General features: G+C 47.5%; 1 protein-coding gene across 1 annotated transcript in view; it reads left to right on the forward strand.

The window, feature by feature from the left end:
* LOC121047880 overlaps positions 1-22673 on the forward strand; it is a 216326-nt gene that overhangs the window by 108986 nt on the left and 84667 nt on the right. Inside the window, exon 2 of the mRNA XM_042289605.1 lies at positions 4364-4433. Within this exon, the coding sequence (XP_042145539.1) occupies positions 4364-4433 (70 nt within the window). The remainder of the gene's footprint in view (positions 1-4363; positions 4434-22673) is intronic.

Genomic DNA, 22673 nt, shown 5'->3' on the forward strand with positions numbered 1-22673 from the left:
CCAGCACGTACGAGTTTCTCGCTTTACAAAGAAAGTACGCAAGAACGCTGAAAATTACAGCGGCCAGAAGCTTTTCACCGCCGCCTCAAAGTGCCATGCTTAAATGTCATGTTGAGTTTACCACGTGCAGACCTTCGCCGCCGTCGCTAAACTGTTCACCCCCCGTGTAGCAGACGCCCCTCGTAGGCCTCGACGACCGTGTGTCATCTGGTTGCGCGCATGAAAAACAGATACAAAAGTTAGACGCCCCCGGAGACGGCGTTGCTCCACATGAGCGCTCTTACAACATGCGTATACACCTTGCATGCTTGCATGAAAGATTCAATTCCGTACTGTATTTTCGTGCAACGTCTGATGCCCAAAAAACGGTGCAGTCCTTCGCATTCCAGCAGGTAATTTTGGTGATTTTGTTATCAACGAGCGAAATATACTTTGCGCGACATGTTACTGCAAAAAGCGTCGTAATTAAAGTAGAAGCAGATATTGTTCCGAAAGAAAGAGGGCCCATGCTCTTTTTCTTGCCACTATACGGGGGAAGTGTGTGCGTGTGTGTGTGTGTGGGGGGGGGGGGGGGAGGGGGCAAAAGTAAGGAGACAAAAAAAAGAGTGAGAAACAAAAGCAAAAAAAAAAAAACACTTAAGATTCCGCCTGTTTAGCACATTTTTAAGCTTAATGAAGACGTCTTGTAACATTATTCCTGTAGGCCCGTGGGGATTCATTGAGAAGACGCAATAGAACTTCCGTAGCAATTGCCAGCTTTCCCGTCCTACCCCGAGCCTAGTCTTTCAGACACACACCTTGTTCACTAATCATCGCTTGCCCGTTCCAGGTCTGGCCGTGGTCTGCGCGATGCGCTTGCACAGAAACCAGGGCCGGCTTGCTAGAAACAGTATCTCAGCTGAGACCGGGTGAAAGAAAGCCCTGGCCAAAGCCAGCGCACGAGCTGAGAGGGACTCAAACCGCGACTCAAGACGCTCACGCGCCTCAGCCTTTGCAGTGCTTTCTTTCACTCAGTCACGGCTCAGACGCTGTTCTAGCAAGCCTTCCCAGATTTGCTTGATCGAGAGCAGCGCCACCACAGTGACGTGATGCCAGAGACGGGTATTGTTGCAAACATGGTTTTCATTGCGATTCGGCAGCCGCGATTCTAGTGATCTTGCCGGAAAGAACGTACCTTCCGAAGTATTCATTTCTCACCACGGCACTTGTTGTCGTCAAAACACAGAAGGAATGACCAGCAGCGTGTTTGGATGACATCATATGCAAGCCACGTAATAGAGCTTTAAGACTCAGGAGTCAGGTGGAGAAACAGTGTCAAACGGTTCCTTTCCTCAAGAAATATTGTACACCGAGCTCATTTGCAAGAGCACTCCCTCTAGTCATGGAGTGGTCTCGGGATGGATACCCGGGCCGGGCGGATTTTTTCAGCGGCCACCAGACGTCTAGAGGGCTCGAGTTGCGCTTCATTTCAGGTGGAAGCCAACATAAAATTGCGCAATTGCAAAAAAAAAAAAAAAAGAAAAAAAAAATATTGTTAGGCATTTGTGTTGCACACGTGACACGTTCTAGCATCAGAAACGTTTGGCGATACTCCGAGCTTTACGTATGCAGGGCTGATAAACCCGGCCATCTTCCAAAGCCTTCTTTATTCTCGAGCTCCTCTTTCTCAGTGCGCATAGGTAGTTGAGCTCCTCCTCCCTTACCTCCCCTACTCCTCTGGTCACGTGACCTGTCCCGTTAACGAATCAATACCGAGCTTCGTGGCCACGCTTATCAGGCTTCCCGAAATGCTGTATGAGCACCTAGACAAAGAACGTCTCACGTTAAAAAAAAAACGGCGGCCCATTTGATTGGACGTTCTCGCATGTGAAGCAGTTCAGGAACCTTTCTTCCCGATGGCGATTAGTCTGAATCTACTTTCATCCGAATGCAGTTCCCATCCCCATTTCGGTAAGCACATATTTTGTCTTGCGTAAAAGCGTCTAAGGCTGACTAAGTTTTAACTCTTGGCCGAGAACACTGTTGTCCGGTGCCTGGAACGCGTCTTCCAAGTTCCAATTGGTATGCCTAGCGCGTCCTATCGCGCCCATGCACCGAAAGTTGTCCAAAAAGGGCAGCGAATGACGTCACAGTGACGTCACCTGTCATGGTGTCGGATGTCGCGATCCCAGTGGTTGGACCAATAGAAGTGCCGAGCGGACGAGCGAACGCGAATGTCATTGTCGTCGTGGAGTCCCCTGACTGCTGAAGCTTCTGTACATTGTCAAGCTGGAAAGCGACTTGCAGCGGAACAGACTCCCGCCCAGTCCAGCGTGGCGGGACACCGCCAGGATTCCGGTCGTCGACGACACGACGCTTTTATGGCATCATTAGGCGGAACTCGGGGTACCACTTTTTAGTACGGGCTAAACGCACCAGTCGGAGACGCCCTACAGGCACCATAACGGTAGGTAGCGATGATAGGAAGCGGCCGTAACAGGCATGGTATCGGTTAGGCGGGTCGTGCCACAGCAAATTATTATTTTCCCTTTGATACCGTTACGTTCGTGCAAGGCCTCCTCTGGCTCTATTCTTCGCTGAACTCTCGTCAAGTTGGTTCTTCCAATTTAACACTTTTATACGACATTCTTTCCCTCGGTTTTATTAGTCTCTGTTTAGGCCTTGTTACAGATCTGTATTTGCTTACCTGTTTTCTTTTATTTTTACTACTGAATCTTGTAAATTCTGGAGACACGATCAAAGGAGCAAAAAACGGCAGCTTTCAGTACATAAAAGTAGTAGCATGCCAGCACATTCCTTCCTTTTCTTTCGCCAATAAAATTAACTAGGAAAACGAACAAGGCCATTCGCTTAGCCAGGAGATAAAGTAAACTCAAAGCCAGAATAAAAAAAATAATAAAAAAAAAACTTTCGTGGATTTTTGAATGGTCCGCCATAGGTGATTTTGTGTCTTATTTCCCGTTGCAGGTGCTAAAGCCTACTTGGCTTTAGATAGGTCTCCTAAACCTAGCTTATCCACCTATAAAAAAAATCGAAAATTTTGGAGAAAAAAAAATACATGTGCTTATTGAACCATTATCCCCCCCTTTTCCTCCCGTTCACAAGACGCCTCCGCCCCCTATCCCTCCCCCCCCCCCCCCCCCCTCACACCTTTAGCCCAAATACAAGATGCTATATATCCGCTCCACCGTCAGAGACAATACTCCCAAAATATCCAGACCCCCTCCAGCACGCATATCCTTGGTCATTAAAGCAGTTTTTGCTCCTGTGTTATAAGTTTCCCTCGACGTACTTCCAGCCAGAATCAATACGCAACTGAGTCCGCATGACGCCCCCGAGCTGCCTAATTTATGCAGTTTCTAACTCGGTCCGGGAGGCGCACTATTGTCAATGTTAATTCGATTAGGCCGGCGTGGAACTTGTGCTTGCAGGACACCCGTCCGCAGCTACGAGCGCTCTTGCGAGCGAAAGCTAAGGTCACAGAATCTTTAATTGGGTCTCCACAATTGGCTACACGCCTAAAAGAGACTAGGTTTCATGACGAGGACAGCACGGACGAGCGCGCGCTCGACGCCGCCGCAAATCAATTTTGCCACCGATTGCGCGGGCTGCGACTAAGCGAAGTGAGCGCAAAAAAAAAAAAAAGAAGAAAAAAGAGAAAGTCCTCGGGCGTTTTCCTTAACTTTTCATGATAGACGTAGACAGTTTTATTATTATTATTTCCGTTTCACTGCGGGTTGTTATTGAAAGGCGATAGGGTCGATATATTTCTTCGAAAGATTGGTAGTGACCAAAAAAAACAAGAAAAAAAAAACGCAAAGAGAGAACGGGGAAGAAAAGTGTACGGCATAAAGTATAGAAAAACGCCCATAAAAAAAAAAAAAACAATAAAAAAAAACATAACTTTGATCGCGTGCAACTTGACAAGGGAGCGTGGATATCGAGACCAGAGAAAAACAAAATCGAACAGAGATTTTTTTTTCTTTTTTGCTTTGCCGTCATCGTAAAGTAGGAATGCTCCGTCAAAACTTAATATATAACTAAAGTAAACACCCGCACTTCAGGCAACGACACCGCCAAGCGATAAGACGTGACTTGACGGCCGAAACTCAAACGACAGTTGAGGTCGCCGCGAGTTATCAACTGCCAAGATAAATATGTAGAAAAAAATATATTAATAATTTTATTCCGTCCCTCTCTCCATTGTTGAGGTTTGATTAAAAAAAAATTGAAGCTGACTGCGAATATTCCTTGTTTGGGTACCTGTCAATCACCGGCGCTGTAGAAACATCAGCAGGCGGCGCTGCGTGGATCAGAAGCTGCTTCCGGGTAAATCGAGCCGAACATTTTTTATTCATTTCAGCTTGACGTGGAAGACACGTGGCGACGTGGGAGGTGGTGACTGGCGACGCTCTGGCCTAACTAGAACCCGGGTAAGTGTTATCAAACGCTACACAACCAACACTTTTCCCCTCGCCATCGGTGACGTCGGTGATGTCGCGTTTGATTGGTAGAACCAGAAGTTATCGATAGTCAATTTAATGCATTGTCCCCTGCTGGAATGGCACTTTCCATTTTAATATCTCCCCTCGTCACCTCGGTTCGCCACTAGCTAAACAGGTGTAAGTGGAAAAAAAAAAAAGGAACATGCGATGCAATAAGTTTTAGAGAGTTTTAAATTAGAACAGGGGTCTCCTACGCCCTGGATCGCCAAAACCGTTTAGTACAAAGCGTTAGAGCCCGACCAATATTCTAAAACTGTCTATTAACAACGAGCAAGTTTCTGTCTGCTTTTTGCGCAGCGGGTACAGTACGATGACGTCAGAGTGAGGTACTCTGATTGAAAGGATAGTGGGCCGACAAAATGGCTAGCTGCCCTTGGCCCTATCGACTGCGTCCCCCTCTCCCTCCCCCCCCCCCCTCCTCCCCCGTTACAGCGAGCACGGTCAGCGTCTGCTCGTCGTGCAGTGGAAACTTGTGGCGTCAGGGTCAGGCTTTGGAGCGCCAAAAGCCGGAGTCGTGTGCTAGTCCTATCAATGGTGTCTCATATTTTCTATGGACTTCAAAAATCCACCGGTTCTTTACAAAGGAAAAATCAGCCTTTGAGAGAAAAAAAGTAGAGGAAATACTTTGAAGGGTGAATTGTCTTAATAGACTAACAACCGGTGACGCAAGCAGCTTTCGGGGGCGGAGCTTCGTCGTATACATGGGCACTGACTCTCACAGCAGGCGAGCACCTTCTCTCATACAGAAATCACGCGTTTGAGTTGATTTGCGTGCCGTATAATCCGCGGCACAACACGTGCACGTGATCTCCCGTTGAAGTGCTGTACTGTACAGGCTGTTTCCAAGCGCTATTCGGAAACAAAAAGTACAGTTAAGCTTTTCACCAAGGTGTCTGCAGGTGGTGAATTTATCATACTAAAATTTTATGACTGTAGATTTAACGAGTAAAAAATATTTATCTTTAAAACTTGTTTATTTGTATGTTTTCATGCCTAGGGAGGAGAACGGTAAAACCGCCTTGTTGAAGCTGGTCCTTTCAGATGACAGAGTGTAACGCAAAAAAATGTGAAATATTCTTTGAGATGAACACCCGAAAGCAGATGCTGTCCCATCCGTGAGTAAAAGCGTCATCCACACGGTTTTTAACGTTTTCCTTCTTGTGCAAAAAATAAACAAAATAAATTTCACATTCACTCATGAAATTTTAGTACGATAAATGCACCACCTAAGGGCATCTATATTGTCATGGGTGGTGACCAATAAACAAGAAATAAACAGTAATAAATAAACGTTTTATGTGGCGAACTTGTGCCAAAAATAAAAGGGTACAAAAGATAAGAGAGCGTCGCGGGCGTCGAAGTCGGCGTAACAGCAGAGTCGAACGCTGGGGCGAAACTGACTGTGGCTCGCCACGCGGAGCCCCTTATGTACATGAGTGGTCTTCTGGAATAATCGGCGTAGAAACTTCGACGCGTAGAACATTCGGGCCTGGAACAAGCAACATGATTCTTGAATTCTCCAGAACACTAAATTGCAGGAATAAACAAAAGACACGTCACTCCCAGGATTCGAACCCTACCTTTTCGCGTGGGAGGCAAGCGCGATAATCGTTAGGCCACGCGCGCGCTGCCTACTTGGCCGGCTGCGCGCGCGACATTACTCCCCCCTTTAAAAAGTGCAACGACCCGATGCAACCCAAGAACAAAACAAATAAAAATAAGGGTAAACTAAAGAGTCCTTTGGAACATATAAGGTCCACAGTCCTATCTAGCGTAGTACGGCTTCAGTCGCACGACGTGGACGACTTCCGGTCGTGGTGGGCGGCGTGATGATGTTCTTGTTCCGTCGGGCATCACCTCGTAGTTCAGGTCCCCGAGTCGACGAAGCACATTGTAAGGTCCAAAGTAACGTTTCAAGAGTTTCTCGCTGAGACCGCGGCGGCGAATCGGTGTCCACACCCACACCCTGTCTCCTAGTTGGAAGTGGACGTCCCGACGACGAAGGTTGTAGCGGCCAGTGTCGATACGTTGTTGGGCTTGAATCCGGAGTCTGGCGAGCTGACGGACTTCTTCTGCCCTTTGGGCAACCACCTGGGCGTCGTCGCTTGCGTCGACAGCCGATTCGTGGGGTAACATAGCGTCCAACATTGTCGTTACCTTGCGCCCATGCACCAAAAGGGTGTCACTCCGATGGTTTCTTGTATGGCCGTGTTGTAGGCAAAGGTGACATACGGCAACACCTCGTCCCATGTCTTGTGCTCCACGTCGACGTACATGGAAATCATGTCGGTGATGGTCTTGTTGAGTCTTTCCGTCAGCCCGTTGGTCTGAGGGTGGTACGCCGTGGTGCGACGATGGCTGGTGTGGCTGAGACGAAGGACTTCTTGTGTCAGCTGGGCCATGAACGAGGATCCACGGTCTGAGATCAGGACTTCGGGAGCGCCGTGCCGAAGGACAATGGATTCAATGAAAAACTTGGCAACTTCCACAGCCGTTCCGAAAGGAAGGGCTTTCGTTTCGGCGTACCGCGTGAGATAATCTGTGGCGACGATGATCAGCGATTTCCTGACGTCGACGGCGGAAAAGGGCCAAGTAGATCCATTCCGATCTGCTGGAAAGGTGCCGTTGGCGGAGGAATTGACTGCAAGAGTCCGGCCGGCCTCGTTGGAGGGTTCTTTCGTCGCTGGCATTCATGACATGATCGTGTGTATAGGTGGACGGTTTTGGGGAGCTTGGGCCAGTAATACTTTTCACGAATACGGGCCAGTGTCCGGCTGTAACCAAGGTGTCCGGACGTCGGGTCGTCGTGGCAGGCTTGGAAGATCTCCTCTCGAAGGTCGGTCGGGATTACCAGCAGCCACGTGGAGTTGTTGTTGCCGAAGTTCTCTTTGTAGAGAACTCCTTGTCTAATGGCGAAGGTCGGCAGGGCTCGTTAAAAACGCGTGGTATGGCACTCCCACGCCCTTCCAGGTGCTCTATTAGTGCACGCAGCTCAGGATCGTCTCGTTGACGTCGGGCCATGTCGTCGCTGTTCACTGCGCCCAGGAAACACTCGTCGTCATCGTCGTCGCTGCTGTCGGAGGGTGTTTCGACGGGAGCTCTGGACAGGCAGTCGGCGTCGCTGTGCTTGCGGCCCGACTTGTAGACTACGGTCATGTTGAACTCTTGTAGTCGGAGACTCCATCGCGCAAGGCGTCCTGACGGGTCCTTGATGTTCGCAAGCCAGCAGAGCGAATGGTGGTCCGTGACTACGCGGAACGGGCTTCCGTATAAGTACGGACGAAACTTCGTGATCGCCCAGACGACCGCAAGGCATTCTTTTTCAGTCGTGGAGTAATTTCGCTCCGTCTTGGACAATGTCCGACTTGCGTAGGCGATGACTCGCTCGGTGCCCTCTTGTACTTGAACCAGTACCGCGCCAAGTCCTGCGTTACTTGCGTCCGTGTGAATCTCGGTTTCCGCATCCTGGTCGAAATGTCCAAGAACAGGAGGCGCCTACAATCGTCGCTTCAGCTCGTCAAATGCCTGCTGCTGCTCCTCGGCCCATTCGAACTTCTCGGCGTCCTTCGTGAGGCTTGTGAGTGGTGCGGAAATCCTTGCGAAGTCTCGAACGAAGCGCCGATAGTAGGCACATAGCACAAGGAACCTTCGCACGGCCTTCTTGTCCGTCGGCGCTGGAAATGCTGCGACGGCGCGAGTCTTCTCTGGGTCGGGGCGAACGCCTTCGTTACTGACCACGTGACCTAGGAACTTCAGCTCGTCGTAGGTGAACCGACACTTTGACGGCTTCAGGGTGAGTCCGGCGGTTCGTATGGCTTGGAGAACAGCTTGTAGTCGTCGCAGGTGCTCGTCAAAGTCGCTGGAAAACACTACGACGTCGTTGAGGTAGACGAGACAGCTCTGCCACTTCAGTCCTGCCAGTACGATGTCCATGACACGCTGGAAAGTTGCTGGCGCCGTGCACAGTCCGAAGGGCATCACCTTGAACTCGTACAGCCCATCCGGCGTGACGAAAGCTGTCTTCTCTCGGTCCCGTTCGTCGACTTCGATCTACCAGTAGCCGCTCTTCAGGTCCATCGATGAAAAGTATCGGGAGTGGCGCGGCCGGTCTAACGTGTCGTCGATGCGGGGGAGTGGATAGACGTCTTTCTTCGTCACCGCGTTCAGTTGCCGGTAGTCCACGCAGAACCTAAGTGTTCCGTCCTTCTTCTTAACCAGTACGACTGGAGAGGCCCAGGGACTGCTTGAAGGTTGGATTATGTCGTCGTTCAGCATCTCTTGAACTTGCTCCTGGATCACTTCCCTTTCTTTAGCGGAGACTCTATACGGTGACCGATGCACAGGCCGCGCGTCGTCCTCGGTAACGATGCGGTGCTTCGCAACGGTGGTTTGGCGCACCTTTGACGACGTGGCAAAGCAGTCGCGGTATTCGGTGAGGAGGTCACTGAGCTGTCGTCGTTTCAGGCCCAGAAGCTTAAGGTCAATGTCGAGCTGCGCTGGCGACGTACTGTCTTGGTGAGGTGGCGAGGATTCTTCAGTAATGGTGGCGATAGCGGCGGAGTTTCGGAGTTCCTCGACCTGGCCCGCAGCTGTACCTTTTGTGAGGTGTTGCGCTTCATTTCGGAAGTTCGTCACGAGGACCACAGTGCGGCCATCCTCAAGTTCAGTAACTCCTCTTGCGACGCATATTCCTCTTCCAAGAAGCAACTGGAGGCTTCCTTCGAGCAGAACTTCGCCGCAGAAAGCTTCGGTGATCCCGACGGGTACGAAAACACTCGACCGCGGCGGTAAGTTCACGTGGCTTGCGAGGACTCGGACCGCAGACGACGTCGCTATGGGTTCCTCCGGTGGTGAAACAGGTTTTCGTAGCGTTAACCGGTTTGCTCCGAGGTCGATGACGGCGCCATACTCGCAGAGGAAGTCCATTCCGAGGATAACGTCCCTGGAACAGTCTTGCAGAACGACGAACTTCACAGGGCACGTCTCACCGTGGATCTCGACGCGAGCAGTGCATCGCCCGACTGGTGTGATGAGGTGCCCACCGGCGGTTCGTATTTGAGGGCCTCCCCACGGCGTTGTCACTTTTCGCAGGCGGCGAGAGAGCCTCTCACTCAAGACTGAGTAGTCTGCTCCGGTGTCCACGAGTGCCGATGCGTCGTGGCCGTCGATAATGATGTGTAGGTTGTTGGACACCGATGCAGGGACGTCGTTGTGATGCGTAGCGTCGAGAGAGTGGGAGCGCTCCGGCGTTCTTGGAGGCTCTTTGCGTCGGTCGTCTTCGGCAACTCCACCTCTAGGGGTTGCCGCGCCTAGTTTCGCCGGCGTGGAGCGAGGGGCGACAGGCTTTCACGTCGGGGTCGGTGCATCGGCGAGGCTGGACGTCGTGGCGACGGTGACCGGAACTCTCGGCGGGACGCTGGCTCAGGGGACTGAGGTCGTCGCAGGTACTCGTCGATTTCCCGAGGGCGTTCACCATAACGTGGCCGCGGGTCGTTCGGGTGGAACCCGCGCAACCCGAGTCGTCGGTACGGGCATCGGCGGTAAGTGTGGTCTGCTTCCCCGCAGTGGAAGCACAGGGGGCGTCGATCGGGCGTCCTCCACACGTCTGTTTTTCTGGGTGCCGGCTGTTCCGGATGGACGTACGGGACCCGCTCTTCTTGTCGTCGGAGGTAGTGTGGCGTTGGAGCGTCTCGTCGAGGTGGCGGCGTGTATTGGTGAGCAGCCGGTGGTGGTCGTCGCGCTACTGAAGCGTAGGTTACCACCGGTTCTTCTGGTTCAGCGATGTCTACATGAGACTCCGGTTGAATGGCACGCTGCACTTCTTTTTTAACGAGCTCGGTGAGTGAGAGCGCAGCTGGTCGTTCTGCTGTCGGCACCAACTTCCTAAGCTCTTCGCGGACAATGTCTCTGACCATCTCACGGATCGCAGTGGGGTCAGATTTGCCGGAACTGATGCTGCAGGTAGATGGTGAAATCACGGTGACGCCATTATACCGCTGGTAATGGCTCGCCCTTGCGAGGAGCGCCCTTTCAAGGTTGGTTGCCTCCGAGATGAAGTTTTCCACCGTCGACGGAGGGTTGCGGACAAGGCCGCCGAAAATGTCATCCCAGACACCTCGCATGAGTACCCGCAGCTTCTTTTCATCTGTGGCCTGCGGGTCGGCGCGGGCGAACAGGCGGAGGACGTCTTCAGTGAAAGATGTCACGCTTTCCTTGGGTCCCTGGTTTCTCCCTCGAAGCAGGTCTTCGGCGCGCTCACGTCGGTGTTGACTGAAAAATGCTTTCTTCAATTCGTTCTTACAAACATCCCACGTGGTCAAGGCGACTTCGTGATTTTCATACCACTGCCTTGCCGTTCCTTCCAGTGAGAAGTAGATGTTCTGGAGGCGCTGCTCATCAGTACATCCGTTGTGGCGGGCCACTCGGTCGTACTGCAGGAGCCAGTCTTCTACGTCTTCGTAGAGTTCACCGTGGAAGGGGGCAGCCGTCCGCGGTGCGACGGGCATGTAGATGACGGTAGAAGCGGCGGGGGCTTGCGACTGGTTGGCCATCGTCGGCCTCGTTGGCTGCCTGGTCCGGGGTGGCAGAAGTCCGTGTTCCGGGGGTAGACCTTGGGTGCGGCGACTGGATCGGGTCTCGATCTGGTCTTCGCTCGGTCCTCGGGAGGCTGGGTCCGGACTTGCACTGCGGGAACTCGGAGGGGAGCGCTGCACGGGCATGCGGGTACCCCGCACCTCCACCAAAATGTCACGGGTGGTGACCAATAAACAATAAATAAACAGGAATAAATAAACGTTTAATGTGGCGAACTTGTGCCAAAAATAAAAGGGTACAAAAGATAAGAGAGTGTCGCGGGCGTCGAAGTCGGCGTAACAGCAGAGTCGAACGCTGGGGCGAAACTGACTGTGGCTCGCCACGCGGAGCCCCTTATGTACATGACTGGTCTTCTGGAATAATCGGCGTAGAAACTTCGACGCGTAGAACATTCGGGCCTGGAACAAGCAACATGATTCTCGAATTCTCCAGAACACTAAATTGCAGGAATAAACAAAAGACACGTCACTCCCAGGATTTGAACCCTACCTTTTCGCGTGGGAGGCAAGCGCGATAATCGTTAGGCCACGCGCGCGCTGCCTACTTGGCCAGCTGCGCGCGCGACAATATGAAAAGTTTCAATGCACTGCGTTCATTAATTTATTTAGTATACGAATGTTTGTACGCAAGGAAAGCTCTCGCAAACAGCCTGTCGACAGAACTTCACCGCGAAGAACATCGTCTTTTCTGGTAGAGTGGTGATGATTTTGACACGCGTTTTGGAACTTACTTTCAATGCTTCGTCTTTACATGATGTAAAATGAAATGCACGGCCAGTTGTTTTAAACCTTAACAGGAGTAACATGCCAGAAATAGAAGCAAAGACTAACAGCGCCTGATCTATCGTAGCGCACGTGACAAGGTTTTATCTCGTCATGGCGGGGATACGTACCCTTCCCCAGTTCGCTAACTAATCTCAGCAACATTTTTACTTCCCTATCATATTCGTTATCATCCTAGCATCTGACAGACTAACCCAGCCTAGCCTTACTCTTCCCACCCTGTGCTCCAATATATTCAAAGATAATCAGCTCTTAAAATATTTTTCTTCACATATATATATATTTTAGTATGAACCCTCGGTATTCCTTAATTTATATCGGTAATCTAAATAAATGTGACCAATCTTACAATTTAATATAGCTAATAATCCAAGCTGAAGTAAATTTAGTGGCCTGGACAAGTGATCGGAATTTCCAGGCTACTAACGTCTACCCCAGATGAGGGCTGACCAGCATCTCAACACCAACGTGTGATAACTAAAGGTTTTACCAAAATGTGACAACACGTGCAGGCTCATTGTTTGAAGCGAAGTGCGCAGATACAAAATTCCCGAGCTCAGGTCTCGTTTCCCTGGCTATGGAAGAAACGCGTTTCGTAAGCGATAAATGTTCACAGGCGGTGACAGGCTAAGAGGGAAGTGGAAGCTCCTCCCATCTCTTTCCACTCTAGCAGAGCAAACGCTGGAGAGGAGGACGCCTCCTCTCCAGTGTTCGCTCTGCTAAAGTGGAAAGAGGTGGGAGGAGCTTCCCACGAACGCTTAGCCTTTCACATGACCATAGTTATTCCACGTCAACCAAAAATGAAGAAATGTGTGTCAACATGAAGTTCTTATATGACCCACCTAGTGAAACTGTCGTACCGCTGTTTAGAAATCAAAATCCGCATAGCTCTATGGAGAGCACGATCCACTTGACGGGGTGAAGTCGAAGTCGTCTACACGTTCAGGAGTGCATTCCTAAATCAAGACCACATTTTTAGAAGCCCGAGTGAATTTTCAAAAGTTTTGTTTTTCGTACATCGTGTAAAACTGATGATGAGCGCAAATTGAATGGTGTGATTTATCCCCCCCTCCCCCTCATACTCTTCATATTCATCATTCTTTCCCACATATTATGCATAGCATGAAATTAGACTAGATATTGTCGTTGTTAAACTGTTCTTAATCATCAGCAGGGAGTGCGAATAAATTCAGGGCAATCCATTAGATTAGTCGCATTTCTTTGTTCGGCACACGGGAACGCCTACACAGTCAACGTAATAAGCCCCGCACATTTCATTTACGCGATAAATCTAAATTCAATTTAAAACCTGTCTTTAGAACAAGCGCAAGAACGATGAAGGACCGCCACTTATTAATCTGCTCTGGGAGGGGAAAAATCGTTTTCCCTAAGTGCTACATGGAAGAACAACATTGGATAGATCGTCCCAGTTCGGATGTCTTATTTTGTTCCAAATAGGAAAAACTAAGAAAAGAAATAAACGAACTCGCATAATTCATCCTTCTACGGAGCTTTCTCCTCCCCTTCGTCAAGCGTCGGCGTTTCGCTAAACAATACAGTAAAACAAAGAATGCCGCGGGATAACAAAGAGGGAAACCGATCTAAAAGCACGTGATATATGAAAATGTACACAAATTCTGAGCCGAACATATGCAGAGAAGGAACTCAATACAAAAGTTAAAGGGGCGGGGGACGGAGAAAGGAAAAAAGAAACATAAAAAGGAAAGAGAGCATAAGGTACATCAAACGAAATTGAAGGGGGGAAAACAGAATAAAAAACGTTCGAGGGATTGACTTGAATCGGGCAAGCGGGAAAGAGAATACAAAACGATTTTTTTCATCGCATTTTTTTTTTCTTTTTTTACGATAACGTAACGCCGAAAGAATGAGACGAGTAACTCGTAATAGGAAAAAAAAAAAGAGAAGAAATTAAGAAAACATGGGTTTGGTTTTGTCTCGTAGCGTTGTCACCTGTGTCGCCACCCACACAGGCTCCACACGCAGCTTGCGAAAAGAGCGAAAGAAGTAAAACGCAACACAGGGTCTGGCGATTGCCCGCCTCCCGTCTGCCGCTGCCGTTTTCAAGGTCAGCTTGTCTGTTGCTACGGCCGCTGTTGCCAGATCAAACCCACGGTCTGAAACCTACGGCCTTCCGTAGGGCTGGTGGGCGTGGAGCTCGCTTTACGGCTTCGAGCTCTCCTCAGCCATCTCCCCCCTCCCCCCCCCCCCCCCTCCCCTTCTCTCTCTCTCTCTTTCTCTATCTCTCGCTCATTCCCGGAAGAGTCGTCTGTACCTCTGTACACAGGCGGCGCAGTTGTCTGTCCTTCCGCATTCAAAGCGGCCAGCGGTGAAGCTCCGGGCTGCACAAGAGGATCGCACCCCCGTTTGTAGCGACTGAGCGGCCTTGGGTGTTGCAACCGGCGACCTTGCGAAGAAAGTTTGTGCGCCAAGTGAATCTTTTCCGCGCCACGTGATCCTCTACATGGTGTTCTCCGCGTGATTCCATGCCCGGACGGGGGAGAGAGGCTGGGAAACGAATGGCCCAAACCGGGCGACGCGGAAAGGGAGGGGCGGCAATTTGTTTTTTGTCGGCGAGTCGGCCGAGCTGAAATATTATGATCTTATTTGGAAGCTCGACCGTTTAATCTAGTCCGGAGGGGCTCTTCGCCTCTCTACTTCGTGCCCTGGTAATGCATTTTCTTTTTTTTTTTCTTTACCACAAGTTTATTTTATTTTTTGTTTGTTGAGAGCGTCATGGAATTTAGTGGACGACACGTTGCTCCTACTCATGGCATTACCTCATTCTGGAGGAAATCGCGAATAAATGGTGAAAGATAAAACGAAGAAACGCTAGGAAGAGCTGCGGGCATAATTATATCTATCTTCGTGGGTTTGCATCATTCAATGTTGCACGGAACGGCGTTCCTTTTAGGATGAAAGCATAAACGCCGCCGTTTCATTTTGCATCGCTGGAACTGGAACGGGAACTCGTTGCATTTTTACGAAAACAAAAAAAAACAACTTTTTTTTTCTTTTTTTATAGAACTTTTTGAGCGTATTTTTCAGGCGCCCGTTTTCGGCTTGAGCGGCGTCGCCGTCGCCATCGGTGTAACCGCGCGGTGCATTATGGAACGTTTCCCATTATGACATCACTCGTGACGTCACGTGTGATGTCTGTCACAAGGGAGGAGGAGGAGAAAGAGAAAAATTTTTCCGTTAAATTTAGCGGAAAAATTACCTGCTAAATATAGCGGGTAATTTGTTCCGCTGAATTTAGTGGGAAATGTAGCGAAAAGTTTCCGCTAAATGGGAGGGGAGCAGGAAAGGAGGACGGACATACCCACCCCTCCATACCCTCCGCTCCTCCTCCTCAAGAGCTGCGCTCTAATTCGGCATTCTAGAGAGTTGTAAACGTCTCTCATTTTTTCAAAAATTATTTATAGAGGGAAACTCTAAGAAGTATAAAAACAATATTTCTACGAAGAGCGGTATTTTGTCAACGTTTTTGTTACTTATCTTAGGATTTATTTTGTGGGGTAGACGCTTGCTAACAGTGGGGAGCAGGAGGGCTAGTGGACATTGATTCTTCTTCCAGTGCCCGAGACTGCGTTTCATTAAGCAAATAGTTTAATCAAAGGACCAGACAGAAAAATAGGGACGTCTCAAACTCAGCTACTTTATTTGCCTCCACGAATGCAGAAATCTAAGGCCGATTACAGCCATCACTAAACTTCCACAAAAAAAAAAAAAAAAAAAAAGCTTTCAGTTACAACAAACGAACAGGTTATCAGACATTTGAATGCACCCTTTTATCCCGAACACTTATAAGATACGCAGAAATTAAAATCTATCTCCCCTCCCCTCCTCCCCCACCTTCAAACTGAACAACGAATATGACCTTCACGAAGAAGGACTGTTACTTTTTGAAGATTGACCCTCCAAAAGCCCTACACGCTTCTCCACTTCCTCGTCTTGCGGACAGCAACATCGAGAAGTAACTGCTGCCAAGTTCGAACAAGGGACTTTGTTAGGTTGAAATGTGTGAGGTTGTTGTAAAACGCTCGTGCAATGTGGGGTAACAATACATTTGGCTGGTCTGAATCGCCCACCAGAAGCATGAATATGGTTAAACCCTGAGACTTTTAAAGGTGAATATATCAAGAAATGAAGCCTCGCTTCCGCTTGCTAGTTTCCTTCTATCACGGCATTCAAATTCGTTTGTTGCCATTTCATAAAATAAATAGCTAAAAAAATTCGTTTCATCGAAGTAAATATGGTAATCAGCATAATACAAAAGAAAAGTGTATGTAACGATAAGTTTCTTTTTTTTTTTTTGCGGTAACGGGAACCAGTTCCTTTCTCACAGATGGAACTTGTAACGGGGGCGCGTTCCAAAAATCAGAAGGAACGAGCATTCGATCCTCTTTTTGAGGAACGTGTGCATCACTGGCCTCATTTTGCTTCCGTTTCTTTCTGCGATTTGGAGCAATCTGTACGCCATCTGTCGGAGCTTTGAGCGGTATTTCAATATTTCTATACCGCGTGGCTCAGGTTTGGAAACTAAATAATAAAAAAACCAACAAACCCAAACCCAAGCTTTATTGAGCGGTACCTCATTTGTTTCTACTTGTAATATGTACGATGTAATCCAAACGCATATTGTAAATCATATTCTGCATTTCGATCGCTTACTATATATTATAAATTGGCAAAAACAACGGCTACTCGTTTGATCCGGACGATTGGTTATAGTCTATAATCAATCGCAAACATAAAATTGTCCTTTTTTCCCTCCGAGAGCGATTATACCCAACAAAACAATGATCGGGAAAGATATGCGTTCAAATACTCATTAAGGGAACAAAAGATAAGCGGAACTCGGGCACAAAAACAACGTTAAAGACCTTTTAGCTACCAGCTAATTCTCCATATTGAACGTTTACCTCCACCGCTCCAGAGCTCGACGTCGGTGAAGTGAAAACAAAACTCCGATCCCGTCGACCGCATGTGTATACATATATATAAAAAAAAAATAATAACGACATTAGTTACACAAATAATGGCGCCAGCGTGTGTTCTGTTCCTTTTTGTCAGTCTGAACGTTCGTCGGACTGCTTCTGCATAGTTTGTCGTGCCAAGGCCATAGCCCGGCACCCTAATCGATCGTCACCTGAGGTTCGAAGGTAACTAAACTGTAAGCAGCAGCTAGCTCACGGGTTGGGTATCGCTTCGTGGATAGGGGGTGGTAACAAAAGTTGACCAATCGGCTGTAACGGAGGGCGTGAAAGCCACGCCCTCCGTTTCTCAAGCTGACAGGGCCTCTGTTTTGGTGAGAATAAATAGAAGGTACACGGCGATGAAGAATACACTGATACCGCCGTCAGACGGGCACAATGAAGGCCCTCAGAACCACCTACTTTAAAGAATCGGCGAATCAGCGTGTGGTCTTGTGCTTGCCGGCGTGCACTGGTTCGCATTCCCTTTAAAGGGCACTAAAAAGCAAAAAGAATACACGTGTTTTTTTTGTTTTTTTTTAACAGTTTGGTTGAGAAAAGCGTTTCAACAAATAAATTTTAGGCAAAAAAAAAAAATGTTTAGAGCAATATTGACGGCGCGAGACGCGATTTACTCGATAGTGACCTCCCTTCCACTGGTTTTCTCTCTCGGCATTTCGGGCGTGTGGAGGAGATCTGGATCGACTTGGTCCTTATGTTGAGATGGAGAGACTGTATGACCATCTCGTTAAGGTGAAATAAGTGCCTGACCATTCCGTGACGTCATGGAGTTTCCGCGCAAAATCTGAAATAAATCTTGCACCGTCAATATTTCTCTAATTGTTTTTTTCGTAAAATTAATTTTTTCACACGCGTACCCCAATCAAACTGTTAAAACACACACGCACACACACACACACACACACACACACACACACACACACACACACATATATATATATATATATATATATATATATATATGTATATAATATTTTCAGTGTTTTTTTTATTGTGTTTTGAAGTTCTTCAACGTGCCCGCGTGATAGAGGTATTACTATAACGTCCCATCGTGTCGTTTGGATCAAGGTAACCTTTGTGTCAATGGGTTCTTAAAAAAGGCGCGAGATTGAAAGAATAAATAAATGGACATGATTACCCGCTTGCGACCTGTGATTTTAGTGCCTTTAGTAACATGTTTTTAATTTTGTTTAATTTCCTTTTTTTTTCTTTTCGTTCCAAAAGCGTTTGAAACACAAAGCCGATTTCGATGGAGACGGCACGATTGGATCTTTCTCAACACGCTCTGCAAAATCTCTATGAAGGGTTTGTGCACAAATCAATATATAGAAAAGCTCGCTAATTAATCGAATTAGAGAATTAAATTGAATGAATCGAAATAAACAGTCGAATCCTTCTTATGAACGGATAAAATTATTACTGGAGAATTGCTTGAATTTTGCAATGGACATTGACTTCTTATTGTGCGGCGCACTTTAAATTATGCATTAAATTCCTGCTTTTTGCTATATAAATGCAACGCATTTTTGTTTCTGTGTGTACGTGATTAAAAGTTCATTTTCCTTTGATGGATCACAAGATAGGTTTGGTATCCATCTGTGGAGACGAAAATGCTACAAAATAAAATATTTTATGGAATATACGTGCATCAGGGTCATTTGTTGAGGGGATCCGAAATGCCTTAAAAAATATCGGTTATACATAGACAATCAAGTCATTGTTATTGTTTCTGAGGATACTGCTGATGATTCAGTATTCAAAGTCCATGGACGACGGACACGCCACAAAATTCCACTCTCAGAACAACAGCACTTACCGAATGTCGCTGCAAAGGAAACTCCGTAAAAGCTAGTAACTTGAACTAGATTTGATGCCGTTGAGGTTACACTGCCTGATGATTATCGCTATATATTGGTGAACGCGGCGACTGTTACCATCAACAGCGCACTATTTTATTTTATGCTTATTTTGATACATCGCAGAAAGTACTAGCTGGCTGTCCTTTGAAAAATTACAGCGTTGCATATCCAATAAACATGAAGTCCAGATGTTCGAAAAGAATGCATTCCACACAGTCACATCTCTAGCTCGATTCTATACTCCTGTGTGTGCCGAGAGTTTTTGTCTAATTTTAAGCCCTTGTGCTTTTATCGACAGGCTCACCGAAAAGACCTAGAGGTTGCAATACTATCATCCCTACATCCCGATGGATGCATTTTCCTTGGGTTTATACAAGACTCGACAAAAGAGACCAAGACTGAAAGTGACGCTATCAAACTTCAAGCAATCACGCTCGCGTAGGAAAAACTGTGTCCAATTCCAAAGCGACATTCCTAGTTCAGCTGTCTCCTCACCGCGTTGCCACGTGAGATGAAGTCGGCTCAGAACGACCGACATTCCCGACGCCAAGGGTCGCAGAGAGGCAGGAACCTTTCTCCTGTCAACTTGACGGAAAGAAAGGGCATGCCGGAATAACGGAGCAGAAAAAAACAAAAAAGAAGAAAAAAAAGCAGGGAGTGAAAAACGAATCGGCTCGAAGAGAATTCCGCAACGGGAACAGACTGGGCGACCGAGCCCCGTTCTCGTCCGCGTGATTGGCGGCACAGCGTGTGCTCCAGGGCGTGTTCCAAGGGCAGCCGGGTTAGTGACGGCCGGTGACTAACGTTTAACTCGCTACATGCTAACGAATAAAGAGACTCGCTCATTTCTTATACCGGGCTAGGTTAGGGCTAGGCTCGACTGGAACTCGACCCTACTCCGTTTCACCTTGCGATGGACCGGGGAGGACGCTGCGAGGCATCGAAGCCAATCCGATGCGCTCGTGAGTGCCACGTGACCTTTGGAAGGGGCGTAGTTATGGAAGGGGATCGTAGTCACGTGACGTGTTCGCGGCCTTTGGATCGGCTGGGATGTCTCGTAGGACCCGCTGCGGTCCATCGTAGGAACAAACGCGGCATAGAGGTAGGTTGATCGTTGCTTCGCTTGCGGGGTTCGACTTAAAGCCGGTGATACAACTTCCCTCCGTGGCTTTTAAAGGTACACGCACCAAACCTGAATATATATATTATATATATAGTCAGGAGCAAGGACCATATATTGCTTTGCCCGTCTATAGCGCGTACGCGCTTAAGATGCAAGACACACACGGCTGTTCTCAAACGAGAGCAATCTTTTACAGCGGGAGAAACGAGCTGACTGTGATGCCCAAATAGGTTTTCTCGATTAAACGACCAAAAAAAAAGTACTAAATAAAAAAATTAATAAAAAAAAGAACAGCTGGCGTGTCTTGTAAATATTTGTTTGCCCATGCTACAGGAAGCCAATAAGTTGGGAATCTGCAGGAAGACATCCGGAGTATCTTCCCACCTCGGTTCAACAACAAAAATACCGCGTGTTGTGAAAAAAAAAATGAAAAAAAAAGAAGAAAAAACATCGAGTTTTAGTTGGAATTTATTCTGCTTAATGTGCCCACAAACAGCTCGAGGCTTTGATAGTGTGCACATATTGCAATCAATGGAATAACAGATGCTAACAGACAAACAAACAAGCACGACGTAATTTTGGAATGTAAAGTGTATAAAAAAAAACTACATAAAAGCAACAGACCACGGCTATTTGTCAAGCTACGAACAAGGCTCGTTTTAACGTTATGAGAGGTGAAAATAACTCTGAATCACTCCTATCGTGATTATGAGGGAACTGTAGACCGGTCGTTAGTGACTGGACCCCCTTTCTGCGGGCAAAAACAAATGAAAATCTCATACGCATTAGTGTTTAACTTCAATTTCGGAGGAGGGCTGCGTCTCGTACTGGGAGCAAGTCAACTTCTTACAAGTATCCTCACTCGTCTTCGCCGAGTAATTTCGAAAGACGCGGCAACAGCACCGCGCATTTTGTTTCTTCTCGAATTTCCTATGTCCGTCGGGAAATTGCGGCAGGACGGATGTATGACGTAATGTAGCACCTCATGTGCACATGAAATAGAAATGTAAGCACTCTAGGCGACTTTTGGAAAGACGTTGTACTAACACCTTTTGATCGTATTCTATGTTGTCCGTTCTCCCGACGCAACGCATTGGTTATAGAAGCTTTGTCTACGCGCGAGATTAGAGCCGCCATTGCTGACCTTCTTTTGTTTTAGCGATATGCCGAGCCACTGAAGAAGGCGTGGACAAGCCTTTTCAAATGCCAATGCTTGGAAGAAGGATACAGTGGAAACTAAGATGGCAATAACCTGTCGTGCTGTGGTAATCATGAAGTGAAGTAAACGGAATCAGAGGAAACAAAAACTGCAGGTCAGTTACGGCGCGCTCATGCACAGCTGCTGCAAAACGTGTATAGGAGTGTAATATAATAATGATAATAATAATAATAATAACAATAATAATACTAATACTAATAATAATAACAATAATAATAATAATTTTTGTTTGGCTCAGGAGAGCCAATAAAAAACTAGGACAACCAAATTTTTAGTTACCACTTCCGACCCATTAAGGGAGAGCGAGTATAAGATATTTGCACTGCGCATCGTATACGTCTCTAATAATTCAATGATGCCGCTTGAACGTAGCCTTGACGAACGCCAGGGGAATGGCTACCTCGCTCACATAGGTCCCAACACACCGAGCTTAGCTCGAGTTGGCATCCGCCCACCCTTGTATAAACAGCCAATGCTCTGCGTCGACACAAGAAAAGCTGCTTCTGGCGACTCGCGCAATCTTTTGTTCACATATATGTCGTTTTGTTGGCACTTGTTCACGCTAAAGTCTCGAAAACTTTGCTGACAATGTGTGCGTTTTTGGCAAGTATTCGACCACTGTTTCTTAAGCCCAGTGGAACTAAAGAAACAACAAGTGCGACGAGGGTATTGTGGTTCGTTACAATCTCTGCCCACGAAAACAACGCTCACATTAATGTCCAATGCGCCAAATTGCCTTGGGTATTTGGCGGAACTTAAATGTTGCAACCATCAATTCTGGAGAAAAAAAGAAAAGAAAGAAAAACACAACGCAGACAGATGTTTTTCGTTTTCGGGGGCTTCGAAAAAATATATATGTTCGTAGTTATGCCATTTTGCTCTGGAAATTTGTGGGATATAAGCAAATGGGGCAAGCTGCATCGGACTGCGGTGACTAACCGAAGACGAAGCACCGCTCCTGCTGCCGAGGGATTATTGGTAGACCGCAATAATCAAGCTAAAAAGGGGAGAAAAAAAAAAGGAAAACAAAAATACGGACGTAGGAGAGGCGGATAAAGTCCAGTTTTCTATTCAATCAACCCAGAAATGGGCACATTCGCTCCTCTGCGCTACGTTACCGCGAAAATTTCATTCCGGTTTTACGTGTGATGGGGGATTCAGAGGCTTGTACTAGAGTGCTTTCAACATAGACCTCATGCAACAAATTTAATGTAAGCGTGTCTCACTGGTATCGGACTGATGAATTTTATCCTAACTCTAAATTTCATACCTGTACAAAGTGCAGGAGAGACTGACATCATAATATAGCTGATGTTTTTTTCTGTTTCATGTATAGCCAATATGAAAAAAGTAAAATTTTGGTACTCTAGATACTCTAGATCAATGTCGAGGGTGTGACACTGCAAGGTGAACAGGACACAAAGCTGTGAAGTAACCAGCAAGCGTTTATTTGTGCCCGTACTATACCTTCACACCTGGTGGTCGAAACGCGAAATTGTGGAATGTCCTGACGGAGCCTTTGACAAACACCCAAGAATGGGCACGGTTTTGAAATTGTTTCTGTGTTTTTCTTTTT

This window comes from Ixodes scapularis, unplaced genomic scaffold (genome assembly GCF_016920785.2).
Source record: "Ixodes scapularis isolate PalLabHiFi unplaced genomic scaffold, ASM1692078v2 PGA_scaffold0__279_contigs__length_252992795, whole genome shotgun sequence".
In the NCBI taxonomy this organism is placed as follows: domain Eukaryota; kingdom Metazoa; phylum Arthropoda; class Arachnida; order Ixodida; family Ixodidae; genus Ixodes; species Ixodes scapularis.